The 21,158-nt window shown below is 41.5% G+C and overlaps 1 protein-coding gene across 1 annotated transcript in view; it reads left to right on the top strand.

Moving 5' to 3' along the window:
* The window catches only part of LOC122224662 (SAP domain containing ribonucleoprotein), a 49,676-nt gene extending 31,953 nt beyond the window's left edge, over positions 1–17,723 (top strand). Inside the window, exons 10-11 of the mRNA XM_042946802.1 lie at positions 12,423–12,512; positions 16,817–17,723. Coding sequence (XP_042802736.1) covers positions 12,423–12,512; positions 16,817–16,858 — 132 coding nt within the window. The 3' untranslated portion in view covers positions 16,859–17,723. The remainder of the gene's footprint in view (positions 1–12,422; positions 12,513–16,816) is intronic.
* The last annotated feature ends 3,435 nt before the right edge of the window (positions 17,724–21,158 follow it).

Genomic DNA, 21,158 nt, shown 5'->3' with positions numbered 1-21,158 from the left:
TTTGTTTTTTAAGATTTTTTTTTATTTTTTAAGTAATCTGTATGCCCAACCTGGGGCTTGAATTTACAATCCAAGATCAAGAGTCTCGTGTTGTACCGACTGAGCCAGTGAGGCACCACGAAAAGTCCCTCCTGTTCTTAATAAAACCTGAGGTGTTGGGGGTGCCTGGGTGGCTCAGTCGGTTGGACATCCAACTTTTGGTTTCAGCTCAGGTCCTGATCTCACAGTTCAAGGGATTGAGCCCCGTGTTGGGCTCTGTGCCGACAGTGTGGAGCCTGTTTGGGATTGGAATTTTCTCTTTCTCTTTCACTCTGCCTCTCCCCTGCTTGCACTGTCTCTATCTCTCTCAAAATAAATATTAAAATAAATAAATAAAATCTGAGGTGTCTTGTTAAGACTTAGAAAATGTTAGCTCCTTCCCTCCCCTCCTTTCCTTTGTTAATCTTTTCTCACATTTTTTTAAATAGTATTTTAACCAAATTTTACCTTCTCATTGCTAGAGCAGATTCTTAGGTCAGAAATTGAAATGTATATTCAGGATGTTCTACACTTGGAATTCATGTCAAATATTGAATCTTTAAATCTCTAGCAGTGAAGATGTGTTCCTGAGAAAGATATTATGTTTATAGTGCTTGCTTTCTGGATTTTAGAAAGTATCAGGTGAGGAGTTCATTGAGGTATAGAGTAGAGGAGGAAGTTACAGAATTTTCACTACCATGTTCATGCTTAGGTATGAGGTAGTTGAGGAAGTGCAGCCGGAAGTGAAAAGAGCTGTAAGATGAGAGCCTTCATGTAATGGACTTCTTTGGTTCTCCAAATAACAAGCAAAGCACATGAGCCCGAAGACAAATTCTATCTGTTCTCATGTCTGCTCTCTATTGATATTCCCCCTCACCCTCTGTATCAATTCTGCAGAAAAAAAATACTTTTGTGTACTTGAACCTAGTTGCCTCCCTCTTTCCCCCACATGCCTGAAGTCTTCCCTGATCTTGTTTTGGCATGTTTTCCTTGTATTGAGCTCCTCTTGCAAAAGAGTTTCTGTGTTCTGCTGCTTGAATTCTACAAAGGAAGTAAGATAGGTGTGCTCCTTAGAGCCAGCTGTGATTTCTTCATAGCTTTGTTTTGCCTTTCACATCCCTACAGCTGAGATACCCTGTTTGTAGGAAGTGTAAACTTTTTTAGAAGGACTGACGCTTTTGGGGAAAAATTGGGAGTCAAGCAGCAGCCTTGTTTGGACTTGGTGAGATTTTTTTTTTGTTTTTTTTTTTTGTAATTTTGGTCTCTGTTTTCTCAAAGCCATTTGCAATTATTCATAGCTGTAGCTGCACATAAGGCTCACCAGGGGACCCTTTTTAAAATACATTTCCCTAAGTAAGCTCTTCGTTTTGAGATTCAGGTTTATTAGGTTGGATTGAAACCAGAAATCTGCGTTTTGTTTTATTATTTTAGAGAGCAAGAGACAGCATGCCAGCAGGGAAGACGGGCAGAGGGAGGGAGAGAAAGAGAATCTTGAGCAGGCTCCATGCTCAGCACGGAGACCAACGTGGGGCTTTATCCCATGACCGGAGCCAAAATCAAGAATCACACTCAACCAACTGAGCCACCCAGGTGCCCCAGAAATCTGCATTTTATTTTATTTTATTTTTTAATTTTTTTGTTTTAACGTTTTATTTATTTTTGAGACAGGGAGAGACAGAGCATGAACAGGGGAGGGTCAGAGAGAGGGAGACCCAGAATCTGAAACAGGCTCCAGGCTCTGAGCTGTCAGCACAGAGCCCGACGTGGGGCTCGAACTCATGGACTGCGAGATCATGACCTGAGCTGAAGTCGGCTGCTCAACCGACTGAGCCACCCAGGTGCCCCGAAATCTGCATTTTAAAATATTGCAGATGGGGTGCCTAGCTATCTCAGTTGGTAGAGCATGTGACTTGGGTCGTGAGTTCGAGCTCCATGTTGGGCGTAGCTCTTACATTAAAATATGCGTGTGTGCACGTGTGTGTGTATATTACAGGTGAGAAGAATCTGCTTTCCTAGTGCCCATTCTAATTTCTGAATGCTAGGTAACTATCATCCTTCGTTCTCTGTATATTTGGTTAAGACCACATTTACTTCCCCTCAAAGTTTTTAGCTTCCCTCTACTGACTTCTTGACATTTCTGCCAAGCTCTGCATCACTTATCCTTAAAAGCAGCAGCTTCCTGGCTTTTAAGGGAGAGAGGGTGGGGACTTTTAATAGAAACTTGGTTTCCGGGGGTCTCAAGTGTGAAGCCTTCATTTCCTCCACCTGCCTTGCTTTGTCCTACAGTCAGCTAGATCAAGACCGAGACGACCTCCTCTGGGGTTGGAGAGGAGTGGGGGTTGGGGAAGGAACTTGATTTAGATAAAGAGAAAAAGTGATGGGAGCTAGTGACTCAGAAGAGTGTTTGGTTCTGAGCTGTGTTTGGGGACTTCAAATCCTGGGAAGATAGGAGGAGATACAGTTCCTGGTGGTCTCTAAATCTCATGTAGCTTTAAATTTCCTGGCATCCTCTTGGCCCTAGAAAGTTGATTCTGATCTCACAGTTGAAAAGTTTTTAGAGTAGGTAAGATGGTTGTATTGGGAAGTGTATTTTTTGTTATGTGTGTGGGAGTGTTGGGAGTGTCTCTATTATTATGTGCTAAAATGGCATACCCTTTGCTAGTCCAGCCCTTCACCTTTGTCTTTTTTAGTTAGCTTCTGTGCATTAGTGTTTAGGACCACCTTATGTTCTGTGGTCTGACTGGCATAAGCAGGCTCAGGAATAAACATGTTCAGATAAATTTCAGAAACTGGGACAGGGAGGTGACAGCTGTGTGCTGAAGCATTGCAGTGTTTCTGAGAGAAAAACCATCAGTTGCTGTCATTCACTCTGAGAGTATGAAATTGGAAGCCCACTTACCCTGGAGTGTTTCATAACCTTTACCTCTGGGAAGTCAAGGCCATGTCATTATTAATCTACCATCGCTTGAAAGCCCCCAGCCTCTGCTTTTCATCCTGACATCAGTCACGTGGCAGTGAGAGTCAGGAAAGTGCCCATAAAGCTCTTCCTTTTCTTTTTGCCTGACTCTTACCTTACATTCCCTTGGAAAATCAGACTGGCCTGAGAACTGTTAACATTTTTGTATGATAATTCGTTTACAAAAGGGGACAGTTATTTGTTATTTTTGAAATGCAACCCATTTTGGCTCGCTCTTAGTCTCTGTTCTATCATTCCAGGCAAAAGACTTCTGAGAAAATAACTGTTAAAGTGAGGTAAATAAAACGGCAGAGTTTATGTCGTGATGGAAATATATAGGAGACTCTTAACATTGAAGAGTGTTGAATGTGAAGAATAGCTGTCATTAAAACAGTTCTAGGAGAACAGCCTGCTCCAACTCATAGTAGTACCTGAGCTTCCCTGAAGTGTCTTTTTCTGCTTATAAGGATATCTCTGACTGAATTGTTTAGATTGAAATTTCTGCTTCTCAAACATGGTATAAGGAGAGATGATGAATGATGAGCTGTTGCACTGACCAGGGAAAATGTCTGGCTTGGTTAATTCATTTGGTCTCCTCTGAGAATAGTGAGGATATCTTTTATTTTATTTTATTTTATTTTTTTTAATGTTTATTTCTGAGACAGGGAGAGACAGAGCACGAGTGGGGGAGGGGCAGAGAGAGAGGGAGACACAGAATCCAAAGCAGGCTCCAGGCTCTGAGCTGTCCGCACAGAGCCCGACATGGGGCTGGAACTCACAAACCATGAAATCATGACCTGAGCCGAAGTCGGTTGTTCAACTGACTGAGCCACCTAGGCACCCCAGTAGTGAGGATATCTTACATTTAAATTCAGTAAATACTTTTGTGTTTTGGGAATTACGGTTCCCTAAAAAAGTCTTGGTTACATTTGGGTCGCTGTTTTGTTTCTCCTAGTTGTTGTTGTTGTTGTTGTTGTTGTTGTTGTTGTTGTTTCTGTTTCTTCTTCTTCTTCTAAGATTTTATTTTTGGGGGCACATCGGTGGCTCAGTCTGTTAGGCATCCAACTCTTGCTTTCGGCTCAGGTCATGATCTCACTGTGTTGTGAGATCAAGCCCCTCTTTGGGTCCTGCACTGGGCGTGGAGCCTGCCTAAGATTGTTTCTCTCCCTCTGTCCCTCCCCTGCTCGTTCTCTCTCTCTCTCTCTCTCTCTCTCTAAAATACGTATGTGTGTGTGTGTATATATGTTTTTATTTTACTTTATTATTTTATTTTTGAGAGAGAGAGAGTCTTTGGGGGGGTAGTTTCATTTTATTCTCAACAAAAGGAAAATTTAGGTTTAAGAGAAAGTCTTTTAGTTTGTTAAGACATGTTTGATGGTTAAAGTCTTTTATTTTATTTTATTTTTTTTAATTTCCATCCAAATTAGCATATATATAGAGAGAGAATCTTAAGCAGGCTCCATGCTCAGTGTGGAGCCCCGTGTGGGGCTTGATCCCACAACCCTAGGATCACGACCTGAGCCAAAATCAAGAGTTGGACGTGTAACCAACTGAGGCCACCCAGGTGCCCCAGTATTTTATTTTTTTTAAGTAGTCTCTGTACCCAGAATGGGGCTTGAATTTACAACCTGTAGATCAAGAGTTGCATGCTCTACCAACTGAGCCAGGAAGCCACTCCTAGTTTCTTTTGATGATTCAGGATGACGTTGGTCATAAGATTGTATCTTGAAGATGCAGATTGGGTTTGGAAGATAACAAAGCTAGAATCTACTTCATCTTGGATATTCTTGCTACCCTTTGCCATAGAAAAAAACAATCACTTTAGAAAGTGTCTATGAATTTCAGGCTGCTGATTGTTGTAGCTGATCTTCCGTTTGGGACTTAATTCCTGGCTATAGTATATATATGCCATGCAAACCATTGACAAGAGCCCTTAATTTAATATGTCTAGTAATAACTTGGTACTTCCTTTCCCTCTTTTTTTCCTTCTTGGGGGCACTGAAGTGTTTTCTAATTAATCCCATTATATTTAGAGAGGAATAAGTTCTTTTTTTTTTTTTTTTTTTTTTTTTTTTTAAATGTTTATTTTTGAGAGAGCGCAAGCAGGGGAGGGACAGAGAGAGGGGGACAGAGGATCTGAAGAAGGCTCTGCGCTGACAGCAGTGAGACCAAACTCACAAACCATGAGGTCATGACCTGAGCCGAAGTTGGATTCTCAATCGACTGAACCACCCAGGTTCCCCGAGAGGAGTAAGTTCTTAAGGCACCAGCAGCAACCCTGTAACTAACTTCACTTCATCTTCTAAGCTTCTGTCTAGGGATCTGGGTATTGGATCATTGTCTCTAGATCTCACTTTAATACTTCTTTCTCACCTTAATACTTCTGGCTAATAGAAATATTTTCAAAACTGCTTACCAGAGACAGACCATACATTTGGCTCCAAATTTTATAGCTATCAATAGAAAAAAACACAGAGTGTTTCCAGTGATTTACAGGGTTCAGAAGGTAAAAACTTACAAGTTGATCAGCAAAAGCATAATTATTTTACATCTGGGGACCAGAAAGAAAATTTCCCAATGGGTCCTCATAATGCAGTAATGTAATAAACAATAGTATACATCTTTACCAGAACTCAGTCGTAAATTCATAAGTCCCATGAGGTTAAGGACCTTGGTCTTACTCATCTCTGTTCCCAATGCCCGAACAGTGCCTAACCTAGACACTAGGTAGATATTTGAATGACTAGTGGATGAATGGATTAATTTTGTGGTATTATTTAAAATGTTGATGGAGGAATGCCTGGGTGACTCAGTTGATTCCAATTCTTTTTTTAATTTTTTAAATTTTTTTTAATGTTTTTATTTATTTTTGAGATAGAGACAGAGCATGAGCAGGGGAGGGTCAGAGAGAGAGGGAGACACAGAATCCGAAACAGGCTCCAGGCTCTGAGCTGTCAGCACGGAGCCCGACGCAGGGCTCGAACTCATGGACCGCGAGATTGTGACCCGAGCCGAAGTCGGCCGCTTAACTGACTGAGCCACCCAGGTGCCCAGATTCCAGTTCTTGATTTCAGCTCAGGTCATGATGGTTTGTGAGTTCAAGCCCCACATTAGGCTCCAAACTGTCAGTGGAAACTGATGTCTGTAATTCAGTGAAAGCAATTCCTCAGGGGCCTTTATAGTTAGTACCTAAGATTGGGTCTACAGAGTTAGAGTTTGGATCCTTGCTCTGTTCCCTTGGATATTATCTAGATATTTTTGGTGTTGTCATTAATTGTTAGATTTAATGAAATCGGTAAAGCCTGGCAGCATAAATTTTTTTTTAGGGTCTCAGAAGAAGATGGTTAATAATACTTGTTGGAGAAGACTGGTTTTGTCTCATTACTTATTCTGCCACACTTTAACCCTAAATCTACTCATCATTCCAAATACTCATTCACTTTGCAGACAAAGGGAATTTCTTTGTTGTCTTGGTAATGGGTCTGATTCTTACCTACTTTTTTTTTTTAATGTTTATTTATGTTTGAGAGAAAGAGTCAGAGTGTGAGTAGTGGGAGGAACAGAAAGAGGGAAACACAGAATCTGAAGCAGGTTCCAGGCTCTGAGCTGTCAGCACAGAGCCCAACGCGGGGCTTGAACTCACAAACTGAGATCATGATCTGAGCTGAAGTTGGATGCTTAACCAACTGAGTCACCCACGTGTCCCTACTTTTTTTGTTTTAAGTTTTTATTTATTAGCTTAAGTAATCTCTGTACACAACTTGGGACTTGAATTCATGGTCCTGACATCAAGAATTGCATGGTATTCAGACTGAACCAGCCAGGCACCCCAAGATTCTTACCTACTTTTTTTTTTTTTTTAATTTTGAGAGAGAGAGACAGAATCTCAAGCAGGCCCCGCACTGTCAGTGCACAGCCCCACATGGGGCTCGAACCCACAAACTGTGAGATCATAACCTGAGATAAAATCAAGAGCCAGATGCTTAACTGACTGAGCCACCCAGGAGCCCCCTTACCTACTTTTGATGACTTTGCTTCTAATGTAGAAGATAAATAAATGGTATTATTATCTTCGGAATTTTGTTGGTGGTCTCAGACTTTGTTTCAAAGACCAGGAGGAAGGTTGCAGTGGAAATAATAGCTACCATTTATTGAATGTTTATATAATAGTCCCTATATACAAGTGCTTTCACACATGTAATTTATATCTCAAGGTAGTCTTGAATGTCTCAGTCTTTTCCTTCTAGAAGGCATTGTTTTCTTTATGTTGCCTGAGGATTTTCCAAATATGAAAGGGAAACAAGAAAAGTGAATTTGGAAAGTTGAAGAATTTGAAGAGCTCAGTTTAGAACTATCTTATTCCATGATGGAAAATACATTGATAGTAATTCATGGGGATATTTGGCTTTTTAAATATATACCTTGCTTTCTGTCCTGTGTTTTGTATATGGGCTGTCTCATCTTTTGCACAACTCTCTTTCTTATTTTTATCAACGAGCTTTTAAAAAGAAAGACAAGGCAGTTATTGGGAGATAGAAGGATTATGTATGCTGGAATTACTGGCTGTCAGTCAGTTGGCTTGCTCTTTAAGTCTTGAGGATGGGGCAAGTGAAGTATATGGATCAATCTGAACATCCAATGCCTGTGTTTAGTCAGTGAGGACAGGTTCCTTTTCTGGTTTTGGATACAAGTTGTATGTTTTGAGGAGTTTCCACTTGATAAGAAATAAGGGCACTTTAGATTCCAGCACTATTCTTCCCACACAGGAGCATACATGGGAAAAAAAAAAGGATTTGTTAGTGGTTGAAGGTTTGCGGGAGGGAAGTGGGGGGAGAATCAAGAAGGGAAAGGTTTGCAAATGAATATGACACTGAGCTAGAGGGGTCAGTGCTGCCTGCAGATGCACAACCCCATTTGTGCACTTGAGCATGGCCTGAGGGAGTATTGGCCTGATGAATGCAGAGAGAGATGCGTTTTGATCGAGGTAATTTCCCTCAGATGGGTCTCACCATCCCATGAATCAAAACCTGTCAGCAAGGAGCTAAAGATGGAGTGAAGTTTATTGTACATTTGTTTCCATGCGACACCGTCACGCTAGAAGGGTCAAGTGAGAGAGATCATTAGAACTGTGTTGATTTACTGGGCCTGTTGTGCACTTTCCCTGCAGGGCAAGGGGGAAAGAGGCTTTAGGAGGGGAGCTGAGGGGCTCTGGGTGGGGAGGGAAGGGCAGGCATGCACAAAATAAATAAAACCCTCACTGGTCTCTGCGGGTGAGGGGTGGGCAGGCTGTTTGTAGGGGGTGGGAGGTGGGGGATCTGTATTGTTTTTTTTTCCCCCTAGAGCCCCTGGTAGATTTGCAGCAGATGCTCTGCCTGGATCTCCAGTAGAGATACCAAAGGTCTGATTAAAAAGGGAAGCTCATGGAGAACTCTCTGACCCTAGACTTAGTGGCTAGAGAAGTGTGCCCCCTCTCCTTTCTTTTCATCCCTCAGTCTTTCCTCACCTCTTAGTTCAAAAGGAAGCACAGGAAATTTAATTTGGAAGTGAAAATCCCCATTTCAGGATGTAGCAAAATAGAGAACCAGAGGAAAGGCTGTCCCACACATTCTAAATAGACATAGGCTTTGTGATGAGGTTTGTGAAGGGAGTGGCCCCAGGGTTTGCACTGGGGGGGGTGAGGGGGGGAGGAGGGAGAAGGGCTGTGTTTCAAAAGTACCATCTCCCTGTCTGTAATTTGAACTTGTTAAAAGTACCCCTACCTCTGAATTGAATGAAAATAAGTATATAGTGATAGTTCAGCAATATAGGATCTAGTCTTGCCTTTCCTCATGACGAGTGTGGATGCTCCTTTTATTACCCCTAACACCATGCTTGGCCTGGAGACTTCATGAAAGTGAGAGGTTTCATCTAGAATATTCTATAGAGATTCTCATTTTGAGTGCTCCATTTTTATCTTACTTTTATCTAAATGGTGGTAGATAAAATCAAGAAAACTTTTCCTAGTGACTTTGGTAAGGAAAATATATGAGAGCTGTTGTGTTCATTGGAAACCTTCCTAATTCTTTTATTACAGTTCAACAGATGGAGTAGCCAGTTAGGCAAAATTAGAAACAAATTCAGTTGAGAAAATCTTTAGTATAAGATTACGAACTGGAGTCCTTTCCCTAGATCCCTAGTTAGTTACAGTGTGGAGGCATATGTTATGGTAGAAAAGAGGATGGGATCCTAGCATTGACCCAGGTTATTTGATATGGAAATGGTTGAAGTAGTTTACAACTACCTTTAGCTAAGGGTCCTAGTAATCCATCTTCCTTTAGGAATTAAGCAGCTCTTCCATTCTGCTACTGTTCTTCCAAAGAAATGCTTATGTGAGATACTTGAGGAAATGGTAAAGTTAGGAAAGTGGGTTGAGTAAAATGTCCTGGGTTCCATTCCTGGCTCTGCCACTTACTATTTGTGAGACTTTGGTCAGGTTACTTAATTTCTCCAAGTCTTAGTTTTCTTATCTATGAAATGAATTTAGTCATAGTGCCTACTATGTATGTAATAGTACATACCTATTTAGTACAAACCTACCGTGTTTGAGATTATTATAAGAAGTAAATGAGGGGTGCCTGGCTGGCTCAGTTGGAAGAGCATGCAGCTCTTGATCTTGGGGTCTTGAGTTCAGGCCCCATGTTAGGAGTAGAGTTACTAAAAAAATTAATTAATTTTAAAAGTAAGGGTGCCTGGGTGACTCAGTTAAGCATCCAACTCTTGATATCCGCTCAGGTCTTGATATCAGGGTCGTGTGTGAGTTCAAGCCCTGCACTGGGCTCCATGCTGGGTTTGAAGCCTACTAAAAAAAAAAAAAAAAAGTAAATGAGATAACTGCATGTAAAGAACTTCATACGGTACCTGGCATATAGTACACACTCAGATGTTAGTGACAGTAATATCATTATTTTAATTTATGATTATTACAAACAAGAATACTTTTTTTCTTCAAACCTGGCTCAGTGTTTTACAGTAGTTTAGATTGCATCAGTTATGTGCCCACTATGGACTTGCTGATGGTTATAATGAAAAAGGCAGAAAAACTAGGCAATATTTTTTTCTTAGTAATACACTATGATTAAGTGAGAACTTGTGTGTGTTGGATACTTCAGTCTTTCATAGCCACCAACCTTTCTTGGCTCCTTTCTTTTCCTTTTTCTTTTTCTTTTTCTTTTTTAAGTTTATTTATTTATTTTGAGAGAGAGAGAGACCGTGCACAGGAGGGGCAGAGAGAGCAAGAATCCCAACCAGGCTCTGCACTGTCCGCACGGAGCCTGATGTGGGGCTTGAACTCATGAACCGAAGAGATTATGACCTGAGCTGAAATCAAGTCAGGCGCTTATTAACTGACTGAGCCATTCAGGCACCCCTCTTGACTTCTTTCTAACTTACTAGAAGGCAGGTACAGCAAAAGGGAAAAAATAAACATGCTTCTCAAGCTGAAAGAACCAAAGACCAAGAAAGTATTCCTGTCTACTGTGTTCAGAGAACTGGACTAGTTAAATAAATTAAACGCAGAAGGTTGGATAGCTGCCCTGTTTTTCGCCAAAGTGGTGGCTTCTGTGGTCATAGGAACAAAGGCAACTCCTTGGGGATGAGAGTTAGAGGTTTTAAAAAATTCCTGTGTTTCTTGGGCGCCTGGGTGACTCAGTCATTTAAGAGTCCGACTCTTGGTTTTGGCTCAGGTCGTGATCTCATGGTTTTGTGAGTTCGAGCGCAGCATCGGGCTCTGTGCTGACAGAGTGGATCCTGCTTGGGATTCTCTCTCTCCCTCTCTCTTTCACGCTGTCTCTGTCTCTCTCAAAAATAAAATTTAAAAAAATTAATGTGTTTCTGTAGATCTCTTGATTGCCTTTCTTTTGACTCTCTTATACAACCTACCTTCAGACTGCAGGGTATGAACTCTCTGGGGTTTAAAAAAAAAAAATTAGCTCAGGAGCATCACACAGAAGTATGTTCGGAAGTTTGTTTGAACTATTGACTTGACCTTATATTGGTTACCTTTTGTAAATAAAGTCAAAGAAACTGTCCTAGCCCTTGGTGAGGGTGCGTATGTATGTATGGAGTAGAGGGTCTCATGAGATATACGGAGAGGATAGGATCTTTGTCTAGATGTGTGCCAAATTCTTTAAAATCCTTCTGGATGGAAGAACACCCAGGGAGCCCATCTGATTTTATGTGTTTTTTTTCTTTTTCTTTTTTTTTTTAATTTTTTTTTTAAAGTTTATTTATTTTTGAGACAGAGACAGAGCATGAACGGGGGAGGGGCAGAGAGAGAGGGAGACACAGAATCGGAAGCAGGCTGCAGACTCTGAGCCATCAGCCCAGAGCCCGACGCGGGGCTCGAACTCATGGACCGCGAGATCATAACCTGAGCTGAAGTCGGACGCTTAACCGACTGAGCCACCCAGGCGTCCCTGATTTTATATGTTTACTAATCCCAGGGCTGTGGTTTTGATTATTGGTGATTGGGTGTGGGGGGAAGGTGGAAAAGGAGAAAATAATTTTGTTTTGTTTTTGTTTTAAGATTTTAGTTTTAAATAATGTTTATATTCAACGTGGGGCTCGAATTTACAGCCTTGAGATCAAGAGTTGGATACACCAAGCCAGCCAGGTGCCCCGAAAATAACTGTTTAAAGTGGGGTAAATAAATCGGTAGGGTTTAGGTCCTGATGAGAATATATATGAGCCTCTTAACATTGAACAGTGTTAGATGTGAACATTAGCTCAGTCATTAAAATAGCTATAGGAGAATGACCAGCTCTAATGCATACTAGCTGTAATATTCTCTCCAGTTACAGGGCAGGTATCATGAATCTCTTAGAAGCTTGGGAAAGGTCCAGAGCATCTTTTCTCTTAGATGACTGCAGCTAATTTCTTGACTCCCCTTTTTTCAAAATCATTTCAAACTATTCAGAGCCTTCTGTGACTTTGCTGGGCATTCATAATGCTTGGTTTTCTTTGTGTGTTCTTCAGAAACATCACTCTGGTGTCTTTCCCTTCTAATCCTTGACAAGTAAATGGAACTTGTAAGCAGTGTTCAACAAATAGTTTGGGTGTCTCCTACTAACCTTTTGTCCTTAGGTGTTATTGAAGCCTCAGTGTTCCATATCTGTGAATTACAGAAGTTTTTTCACAGAAATTTGTTGTATGGGTATTTTGTTTGTTTTCTTGACTCCACGTGTCTTATGAATATTGAGGCCCTACTTAAAATTAAGTTTTTCATCATTCTTAGGGATGGCATACTGTATGCTTGCTTGTTCAGTTTCCTGTTTTTTTCTGTTTGTGTGATAACTTAGTTCTTAGTGCAAGATTGGCTGGCATATTGTGACCATTAAGTTACAATTTCATTCTCTTTTGTCTTGTGAGTGGAAGCTCACTTGTTTCAATCCTCTTCTTTGTCCCTGAACAGTCTGAAGATGATGAGAAACTGAAAAAGAGGAAGGAGCGATTTGGGATTGTCACAAGTTCGGCTGGAACAGGAACCACAGAGGATACAGAGGTAAAATATACCTAGACTGCTTCATAGAGCCCTTGAAAGGAAGTGAGGGTGAAGAAACATTATTTCCCCAGCCTACTACTACTACTACCTTTTCTTTTTTTTTTTTTAAGTAGGCTCCACACCCAACTTGGGGCTCAAACTCACCACCCTGAGACCAAGAGTCAGGTGCCCCTCCCTGGCCTTTTTTTTTTTTTTTTTTTTTTTTTTTTTTAAGTTTATTTATTTTGAGAGGCAGGGGCAGAGAGGGAGGGAGAGAGAGAATCCCAAGCAGGCTTCACACTGCCAGCGCAGAGAGCCCAATGCAGGGCTGAAACCCATGAACCATGAGATCACAACCTTAGCTGAAATCTAGAGTTGGACAGTCAACCTACTGAGCCACCCAGGTGCCCCTTCCTCAGCATACTACTTAAGTGCCCAAGTAATAAGATCTTTTGTTCTTTGCTTGGTATCTGTTTGGATAAAGTGGCCACACTGAATTCCATCAGTACATTTAATTCGGTGTTAAAGCCAATTAGCCTAGAAAGGAGCACAAGATTTGGAATCACAGAAGCTTGGATTTGAAAAGTGTTTTTGCCACTTAGTATTACTTACAAGTTATGGCACTTTTCTGAGCCTCAGTTTCATCATCTGGGAAGTAGAGATAATACCTACCTCGGAGTGGTATTTTAAGCATGAAATTATTCTATGTAAAAAGAGATGATTCTATGTAAAATGCTTGACACAAAGCCTATCATATTATATTTAGTAACAATGTGTTTGATTATGTGCTTGGCGTATTTCTTTGATTATTTAGTGAAGACCGTATCCACCTCAGACACTAGTTGAACCTATCTCCCCTCTGGTCAGTGGACTCAAATGAGACTTCTTGTTCTTACCACTTTATTTATAGTTTTTTTGTTTTTAATTTTTTTTTTTAAGTTTATTTATTTATTTATTTTGAGAGAGTGCATGGGAGGGGCAGAGAGAGAGAGAGAGAGAGAGAGAGAGAGAGAGAAAGAGAATATCCCAAGTAGGCTCTGCACTGAACTCACGAACTGTGAGATCATGAGCTGAGTCAAGATCAAGAGTCAGGGTGCTTAACCAACTGTGCCACCCAGGGGGCCTCTGTTGTTTGTTTTTTAAAGACTTGTGTTTATCCACCGGAGTAACTCACTGAGTTTGCTGAGACCCTGAGCACTGGCAAAACTACTCAGAGCTTTGACAGACAATATTGATTTGGTTTAAATTTAAATTTAAGAGTATCAATAATGGGGGTCCTGGCTCAGTAGAGCATGGGACTCTTGATCTCAGATCGAGTTCCAGCTCTACCTTGAGCATAGAGATTATTTAAAAAAAAAAAAAAAAGGTATTTTATTATAATGGAGACCAAGTATCACCTGAGGTTTACATAAAGAACTGTTGAAATAATATGTTTAGAATTCTAGAAACTTCTTGGGTGGTAAAGTTTGCAATGTTCTTTCTTCCTTTAATCCACATTTACCTCTTTCCATCTACCTCTGGGGATGGACTTTATTGTTTTGTTTTGTTTTGTTTTGTTTTAAAGTAGGCTGTATGCCCAACATAGGGCTTAAACTCATGACCCTAAGATCAAGAGTTGCATGCTCTACCAACTGAGCCAGCCAGACAGCCCTGGAAATGACCTTTGAATATCTATTACCTAACACATTCAAAATCTTACAAAGTCTTTTTATGAATAAATATCAGAGTCAGTCTTGGGGTGCCTGGGTGTCTCAGTCAGTTGAGCATCTGACTTCAGCTCAGGTAATCTCAAGGCTGGTGAGTTCAGGCCCCATATCAGGCTTGTGTGCTGTCAGCCTTGCCAGTGCAGAGCCTGCTTCATATCTTCTCTCTCCCTCTCTCTGCCCCTCCTCTGCTTGTGCTCTCTCAAAACTAAATCAACATTAAAAATAAATAAATATCCCAGTCAGTCTTGTAAATAAACCCTGAAAATTTTACAATCTGATAAGTTTACATCTCTGTTAGGAAGAAACTTGAAGAAGTTTGTATTCTTTGTGCTACTAATTTAGAATAAAGCATTACCTTTTTTTTTTTTTTTTTTTTTTTTAATGTTGATTTAGTTTTGAGAGAGAGAGTACAAGCAGGGGAGGTGCAGAGAGAGGCGGGGACAGAGGATCCAAAGTGGGCTCTGCACTGACAGCAGAGAGCCTGATGGGCTCGAACTCACAAACCGTGAGATCATGACCTGAGCCCAAGTTGACACTCACCCAACTGAGCCACCCAGGTGCCTCAGAATAAAGCATTACCTGTTATAAATATCAGCTTAATTACTGACTCGCCAGAATGAGCAGTAGTAAACTTAAAGGCTTGTTTTTTTGTTTTGTTTTGTTTTTAACATTTATCCATCTTTGAGAGACAGAGAGAGTGAGAGCGAGCGCGTGTGAGTGGGGGAGGAGCAGAGAGAGCGGGAGACACAGAATCTGAAGCAGGCTCCAGGCTCTGAGCTGTCAGCACAGAGCCCGTTGAGGGACCTGAACTCACTGGCTGTGAGATCATGACCTGAGCTGAAGTCGGACGCCTAACCTACTGAGCCACCCAGGTGCCCCCTTAAAGGCTTGTTTTAATTGTAGTAAAACTGCTCCCTCTTTGCCAAGGAAACTGTTGAACTAGTGGTGTTCACTAAGGTGGTACATTTGGCTTCTCCAAGATAAGGCACATGAGGATTTTGTTGCTTGCCAAGGAATAGTGGCTTTTGTTGGGAGAGTCAGTGCATGTAAAGCAGTAGTAACATCAGAGGTTGATGGAGTTTACATGAATCAGGTAACTTTTATTTGATTCCAAAGAATTGTGTCAGTCATCCAGGTAAAATGGGCTGGGCTTATATACTCTTTTTTTTTTTTTTTTTTTTTTTTTAAAGTTTATTTATTTATTTTGAGAGAGAGAGAGCGGGAAGGACAGAGAGAGAGGGAGAGAGAGAATCTCAAGCAGGCTCCGCACTGTTAGTGCAGAGCCCGATGCAAGGCTCAAACTCCCAACCCGCAAGATCATGACCTGAGCCAAAATCAAGAGTCAGGTGCTTAACTGCCTGAGCCACCCAGGCACCCCTCTATATACTCTTCTTCTTTTTTTTTTTTTTTTTTTTAATGTTTATTTCTGAGACAGAGACAGAGCATGAGTGGGGGAGGGACAGAGAGACCGAGACACAGAATCCGAAGCAGGCTCCAGGCTCCGAGCTGTCAGCACAGAGCCCGATGTGGGGCTCGAACTCACAAACCATGAGATCATGACCTGAACCAAAGTCGGTCATTCAACCAACTGAGACACCCAGGCGCCCCGTTACACTCTTCTTTTTAATCTAAATTAAACTTCCTGTGTGGATGGAATGAAAAAAAAAAGTCCCCTCTGCTGGAGGCAGTAGTTGGAGTGAGGATGAAAGACTCAGTGCTGGGGGCGCCTGGGTGGCTCAGTCGGTTAAGTGGCCGACTTCAGCTCGGGTCACGATCTCGCGGTCCGTGAGTTCGAGCCCCGCGTCGGGCTCTGGGCTGATGGCTCAGAGCCTGGAGCTTGCTTCCAATTCTGTGTCTCCCTCTCTCTCTGCCCGCCCCCCACCCCGCCCCGTTCATGCTGTGTCTCTCTCTGTCTCAAAAATAAATAAACGTTAAAAAAAAAAAAAAAAAAAAAAGAAAGACTCAGTGCTGTTTGTGAGTCACTCCCAGAACAAAAACATCTTTATCTCCTTCTCCCCCACTCCTCATTTTGTGCCTCTCTCCAGTACTGACTCCCTTAAGGAGATTCATATTAAGGACTCACTTCCCTCCCAGTTATTCTGTTAGCATTGTAGATTTATGTGTCCTCTGTGGATTTGGAGGCTTACCGAATAGCTGGTGGTTGGGGCTTAATGCCCAGAAGGGCATCCTCCTCACTTTCTCTGTGAAAAAATAGCATTGGTCAACTCTTTTCCTGTGAGATCTGTCATCTCCCCACTGACTGGAATACTCTCCAGCCTGTTAAGAGTCCATTGTTTCCAGACTAACTTGCTATAAGGCTGAGTGGCCCTCTCCTTCAGGAATCTTTTTCTACCACTATTCTCTTCTTTCTCTTCCTCCCACTCCCTATTCCCCACTCCCTACAGTCTTCTCCCCTCCTTTCCTACCAGATCTTCCCAGCTCTAACTAGATAACTAGAGAGATTCAGGAATGAAATCTCTGGCTAGCAAGCTTAAGCCTGGGTCTTCCCTCCTTCTTGAACCTTGTGATAGCTCATGTGAGTTTGGATTAAAGCATCCAGGAACCCAGGCCACTGTTGTCTTGCAATCTAATTTTTTTCTTCTTGCTTCTTCCTTACAGGCAAAGAAGAGGAAAAGGGCAGAGCGCTTTGGGATTGCCTGATGAAAAGCTCTTAATGCTTTCTGTTCTCCAGTGGTTTCCATCTCTCTGACTTTTCTTGGTCATATATATAAATGCACAGTCATGTGCCTAGGTCCTGCCTCACAGTGAGAGAGCATGTACCCCGGGTACATCCAGGAACTTCAGCAGCAATTTGACTCATTGCTGTTCCAACTTTAAGGTTGTTGTTCTTGTGTTGTTTTTTAATTATTATTTTGCTTGTTAATAAAAAACAAATAGAAAAGAAAACAATGCGTTTTATCAAATGCTCCTTTGAGTTCTTGGGGCCAGATTAGACTAGATAAGGGGGAGCTTCAGGGGCAAATATTACAGGAAATTAGCCATAAGGCCTTTATCCTTTACAAAAGAGAATAAGGAAAAGGATTTGAGTCTGTCCCTTTAAGCCTATTTATTCCCTTCTCTCATACTCACAAGCATCCTTTTATTCTTTATCCTCTATGAAGAGGCCAAGTTTCGCCCTGACTCTTTGCTTTGGCAGGTTGGCGTGACCCATAGGAGTAGAACATGGGGGAACCCTGAGTTTTAGGAGGTGCAAAGGATATAAATACAAGGGCTGATGATTGGTAGTCTGTTAGGGAATGGAGTTCCGTGTCCCTATTAAGGAGACCAGCAGGACCCTGTTTTCAAGAGTGACATGGTATGATACTATCTGGTTTCAGTCAGAGCCAATATGTGGAACCCTACTGGTTATGCAGTTCAGGAAAGGAGATGGGTCAGTTACCCCTCAGAGCTAGAAGAAAGTGTAGGGATTCAAAGCAAGACAGAAGATGGTCAGAGGTGTTAAGAATTGTTATCTAGGTCATTAGGAAGCAGTGGACTGAAGGCCTCTACTTTTTTTTTTTTTTTTTTAAGTTTGTTTGTTTATGTATGTATGTATGTAATCTCTACACCCAGCTTGGGGCTCAGTGAACTCAAGATAGATCTGGAGATCAAAAGCATGCTCTTCCAGCCAGGCCCCCCTGGAAGCTTCTACATTCTATCTAATCAAATCCTGTGCTAATTTGTTGTCTTCAGAAGTATACAGTTTTGGTGGTTGTGTTTCTTAGATATTACTAAAACTCCTTTTCCTTGCTAAGCCTCTTAGGTTTGGCTCTAAGCAGGCTACTTGTTTGTATTTGATGTTTCACCTAGATTTGAGACATCCTACTTAATCTTTTTTGGATATGTTGGTATAGGGTTTCTCCTCTTACTCTTTATTTCTAGACATCTCTGTAAGGTTAGTTTTTGGTTTTTTTGTTTTGTTTTTTAGAATAAAACTTAAATGCCTGGCACCTTACGTGAAGACTTTCATACCTTGATCAGATCCTGTGTTGCTGTGGTGTAATTCCTTATTTCAGTTTCTACTAAAACTCTCCTGGTTTTGTGGTTAATAGAAAAGTAATGGTTTGAATTCCTTCCTAACAAGAATCTCCTTCCACAATGCCTCTTTGGTAGCTGAGTAGGATGGGGACCTAAGTTTAGATGCTTTAAAAAAACTATGCCTTGGAGAGCAGATCCAAAGATTGCCTATTTATTGTGAAAATTGCCCCAATTTGAGACTTTGGAGAGGTGAACAAAAGGGAACACTGGTTAAACTTTTCCTTCCCTCTCTTCCTTCTGGCCTGTTCTATTTGCCTTCCTTTTCTTTTCTCCAGGCCCTAATCTGGAGGCTAACTTTTCCTCTCTTTACTGTGTCTCTTACTTTATTTGAAAACAGAACCACAGAAAATTAGTTGTTTTGTAGCTTGAGAGAGACTATAGATTCAGTAAGGGTTTTCTACCCAAGGATGGGAAAAGTAAGAAATAGGTATAGGAATAGAGCACTGGGTCCTTCAGAAGTTTTCTTCACTTTGTCTCTTCATCATCATCTTTGTTAAAAAAAATTTTTAACGTTTGTTTTTGGGAGAGAGAAAGACAGTGTGAGCAGGGTAGTGGCAGAGAGAGGAGGAGACACAGAATCTGAAGCAGACTCCAGGCTCTGAGCTGTCAGTGCAGAGCCCAATGTGGGCCTTGAACTCAAGAACAGTGAGATCATGTGACCTGAGCCGAAGTGGGACGCTTACCTGACTGCACCTCCCAGGTGCCCCTAAATGGATTTTTTAATAACCTTTTTCACCCAATTCCAGCAGCTGTTCTTATGTTGATCAGAAGTCGTTCATCTCCAAACCTGATCACCAAATCCTCCTCTTCCTGTCTCATTGTAGTCATTCCTTGCATACTTTTTGAGTGTATGAAAATTCAGGATGCCTGCCTTTTTTAATAATTCAAATCTTAACATAGTAAGTCCCTTTAAAAGCATCCAGGCTTGGAATTCATTATCTAAGATCCAAGTACCTTTCCTTTCTATTCCCCACTCGCCCTAGTGTAGCTGATCTAGGATCCAGATATAGTTAGCTGACTCCAGTCCTCTTTTCCCTGTCCTGAAGCTGTGACATTCTCTGCATACCTGGAAGCTCTTAATGAGAGAGTCTATAAAAGATGTGGAGGGAACTACCTTTCTCAGCTATAAATCTGTGCCTTTTTATGGTTCTCTGAGAACCATGGGATCGTTCTTTTTCTCCACCATCACCCCAAACTGCCCTTCCCCCTACTCCAACTCCTGGGAACTTCTGAAGATAGAAGGCTAGAAGTTTCTGTAGTGGTGAGAGCTATAGGAAGGAAGACATGAATAAGAGCAGGACTTCTTGGGTTTGAGTCGTATTGCCATGTCTGACATGAGAAACAGATGAGGGGGAAGAAAGGAACTTAATATAAGGGAGAATAACTTTTTCTCTGTTCTCTTCCATGTGGGCCTCTCACAGGTAATGTCTTCCCTCTGATTCTTGAAATCCACTAAAATCTAACCTCCCCCTCTTGCTACATGTCCACATTCTTGTTTTTTACTTTCAAAGGGATTGAAAAATAATGGCAGGTTTCATACCTTTGTGTACCCTTTGTGCCCAGGGTGATCCCAGCTTTCTCTTTAGAAATAAAGAAAAAATTTTCTTGTCCTTTTCTTTCCCTGCCTTTAGTTTTTTTGCCTCTCACATTACTATTACTAGAACAGATTAGAGTGGAATATTGTGTAGCAACTACTTAGATGTAATTCCTCATTCCTCCATACTAATTCTACTGGCTCAGACTGGGCAAATCATTCCATGACTTTCCAGACTACCCAGTAGCGACCCTATGAAAATTGATAATAGATTATGTACTCAGCACAATTTGTTTACCATAGTTTGCATAGTAATCATTCAGTAAACTCTTAATTTTACTAGGTGACTTACAGTGGAAATATTTCTTTTCCCTGAGTAGGTTCCAGCCAGAGGGTAGGGAGGGAGCTGAGTAGATTCATTTGACTGTGTTTGTGAGTGTATGTGCTCAAGCGCTGCATATGCAGATGCATGTAGGGATTCTGAGGGTGGGAAGAGGTGGGAGTCCTAATTGCTCCCATACTCCAGCTCAGGGGCAGGAAAGCTGACCTTGTGGCCTGGGGCATTGACTTCCCTGCCTCTGCCTCACTAAGGATCAGAAGCTATAAATGCCACTGCTTGCTGGTTCTTAGCTTGGGGCCCTGGCATCCTAAAAGTGGGCCAAGGAAGAGAGTAGGATAGCTACTCATGCATGGGGTGGGGGGTTGTTTGGGGATAAAAGTCATCCGGCAATCTCTTCTAGGTGTCCTTTCAACATAGGAAATGAGTGATGAGAGAGAAAACCTATTTTTAGCTCAAGCCAAAATCTAGGAGTAGGTGTGGATAAAGCAGTTCCTTGGGAAAATACAATATGTAGCACTTTCATCCTCTTTCAACCTTATTGTTGTAGTTGGTCTGAGGTGGGGTCAGTCTACTGACAGAACTGATAGGACAGGGAAAACATGGTGGCACACTGAACCCACTGTTAACAGTTACAGTGGCCCCTATTACAGATCAGGTTGATGTGATAGGAGCTTTCCTTTGTTTTTTGTTGTTGTTTGCTTGCTTTTTAAATGTGAATTAGGCAATATTCTTTTGTTCTAGGTACATGGGAGACATTTTTATGGCTGAATCAGAGAAAGACTATTTAAGATGCTGAATCATCTTGGTACATTTACAAGTTGAAGGCTATGTTGGTTTGGTTTGTGGATTTTGGTGAAACTGTTGAGGAAACCTAGGATCAGGGAACTGTAGGAGAATGGGACAGATATTAGCTGGATCATCTTAAGAGAACCTACAGATCTTCTGTTAGTGTGAGCCTAGAAGAGGGTTTTGGTAATCTTTGGGACTGTTTTGGATCAAGTTATCCAGAGAGGAGTTGTTGCAGGTCCCCTCCCTTTCCCATTCTCTGC

Source organism: Panthera leo, chromosome B4 (genome assembly GCF_018350215.1).
Source record: "Panthera leo isolate Ple1 chromosome B4, P.leo_Ple1_pat1.1, whole genome shotgun sequence".
Lineage (NCBI taxonomy): Eukaryota > Metazoa > Chordata > Mammalia > Carnivora > Felidae > Panthera > Panthera leo.
Note: the sequence above shows the minus strand (reverse complement) of the source record. Positions and strands in the feature narration are given on the sequence as shown.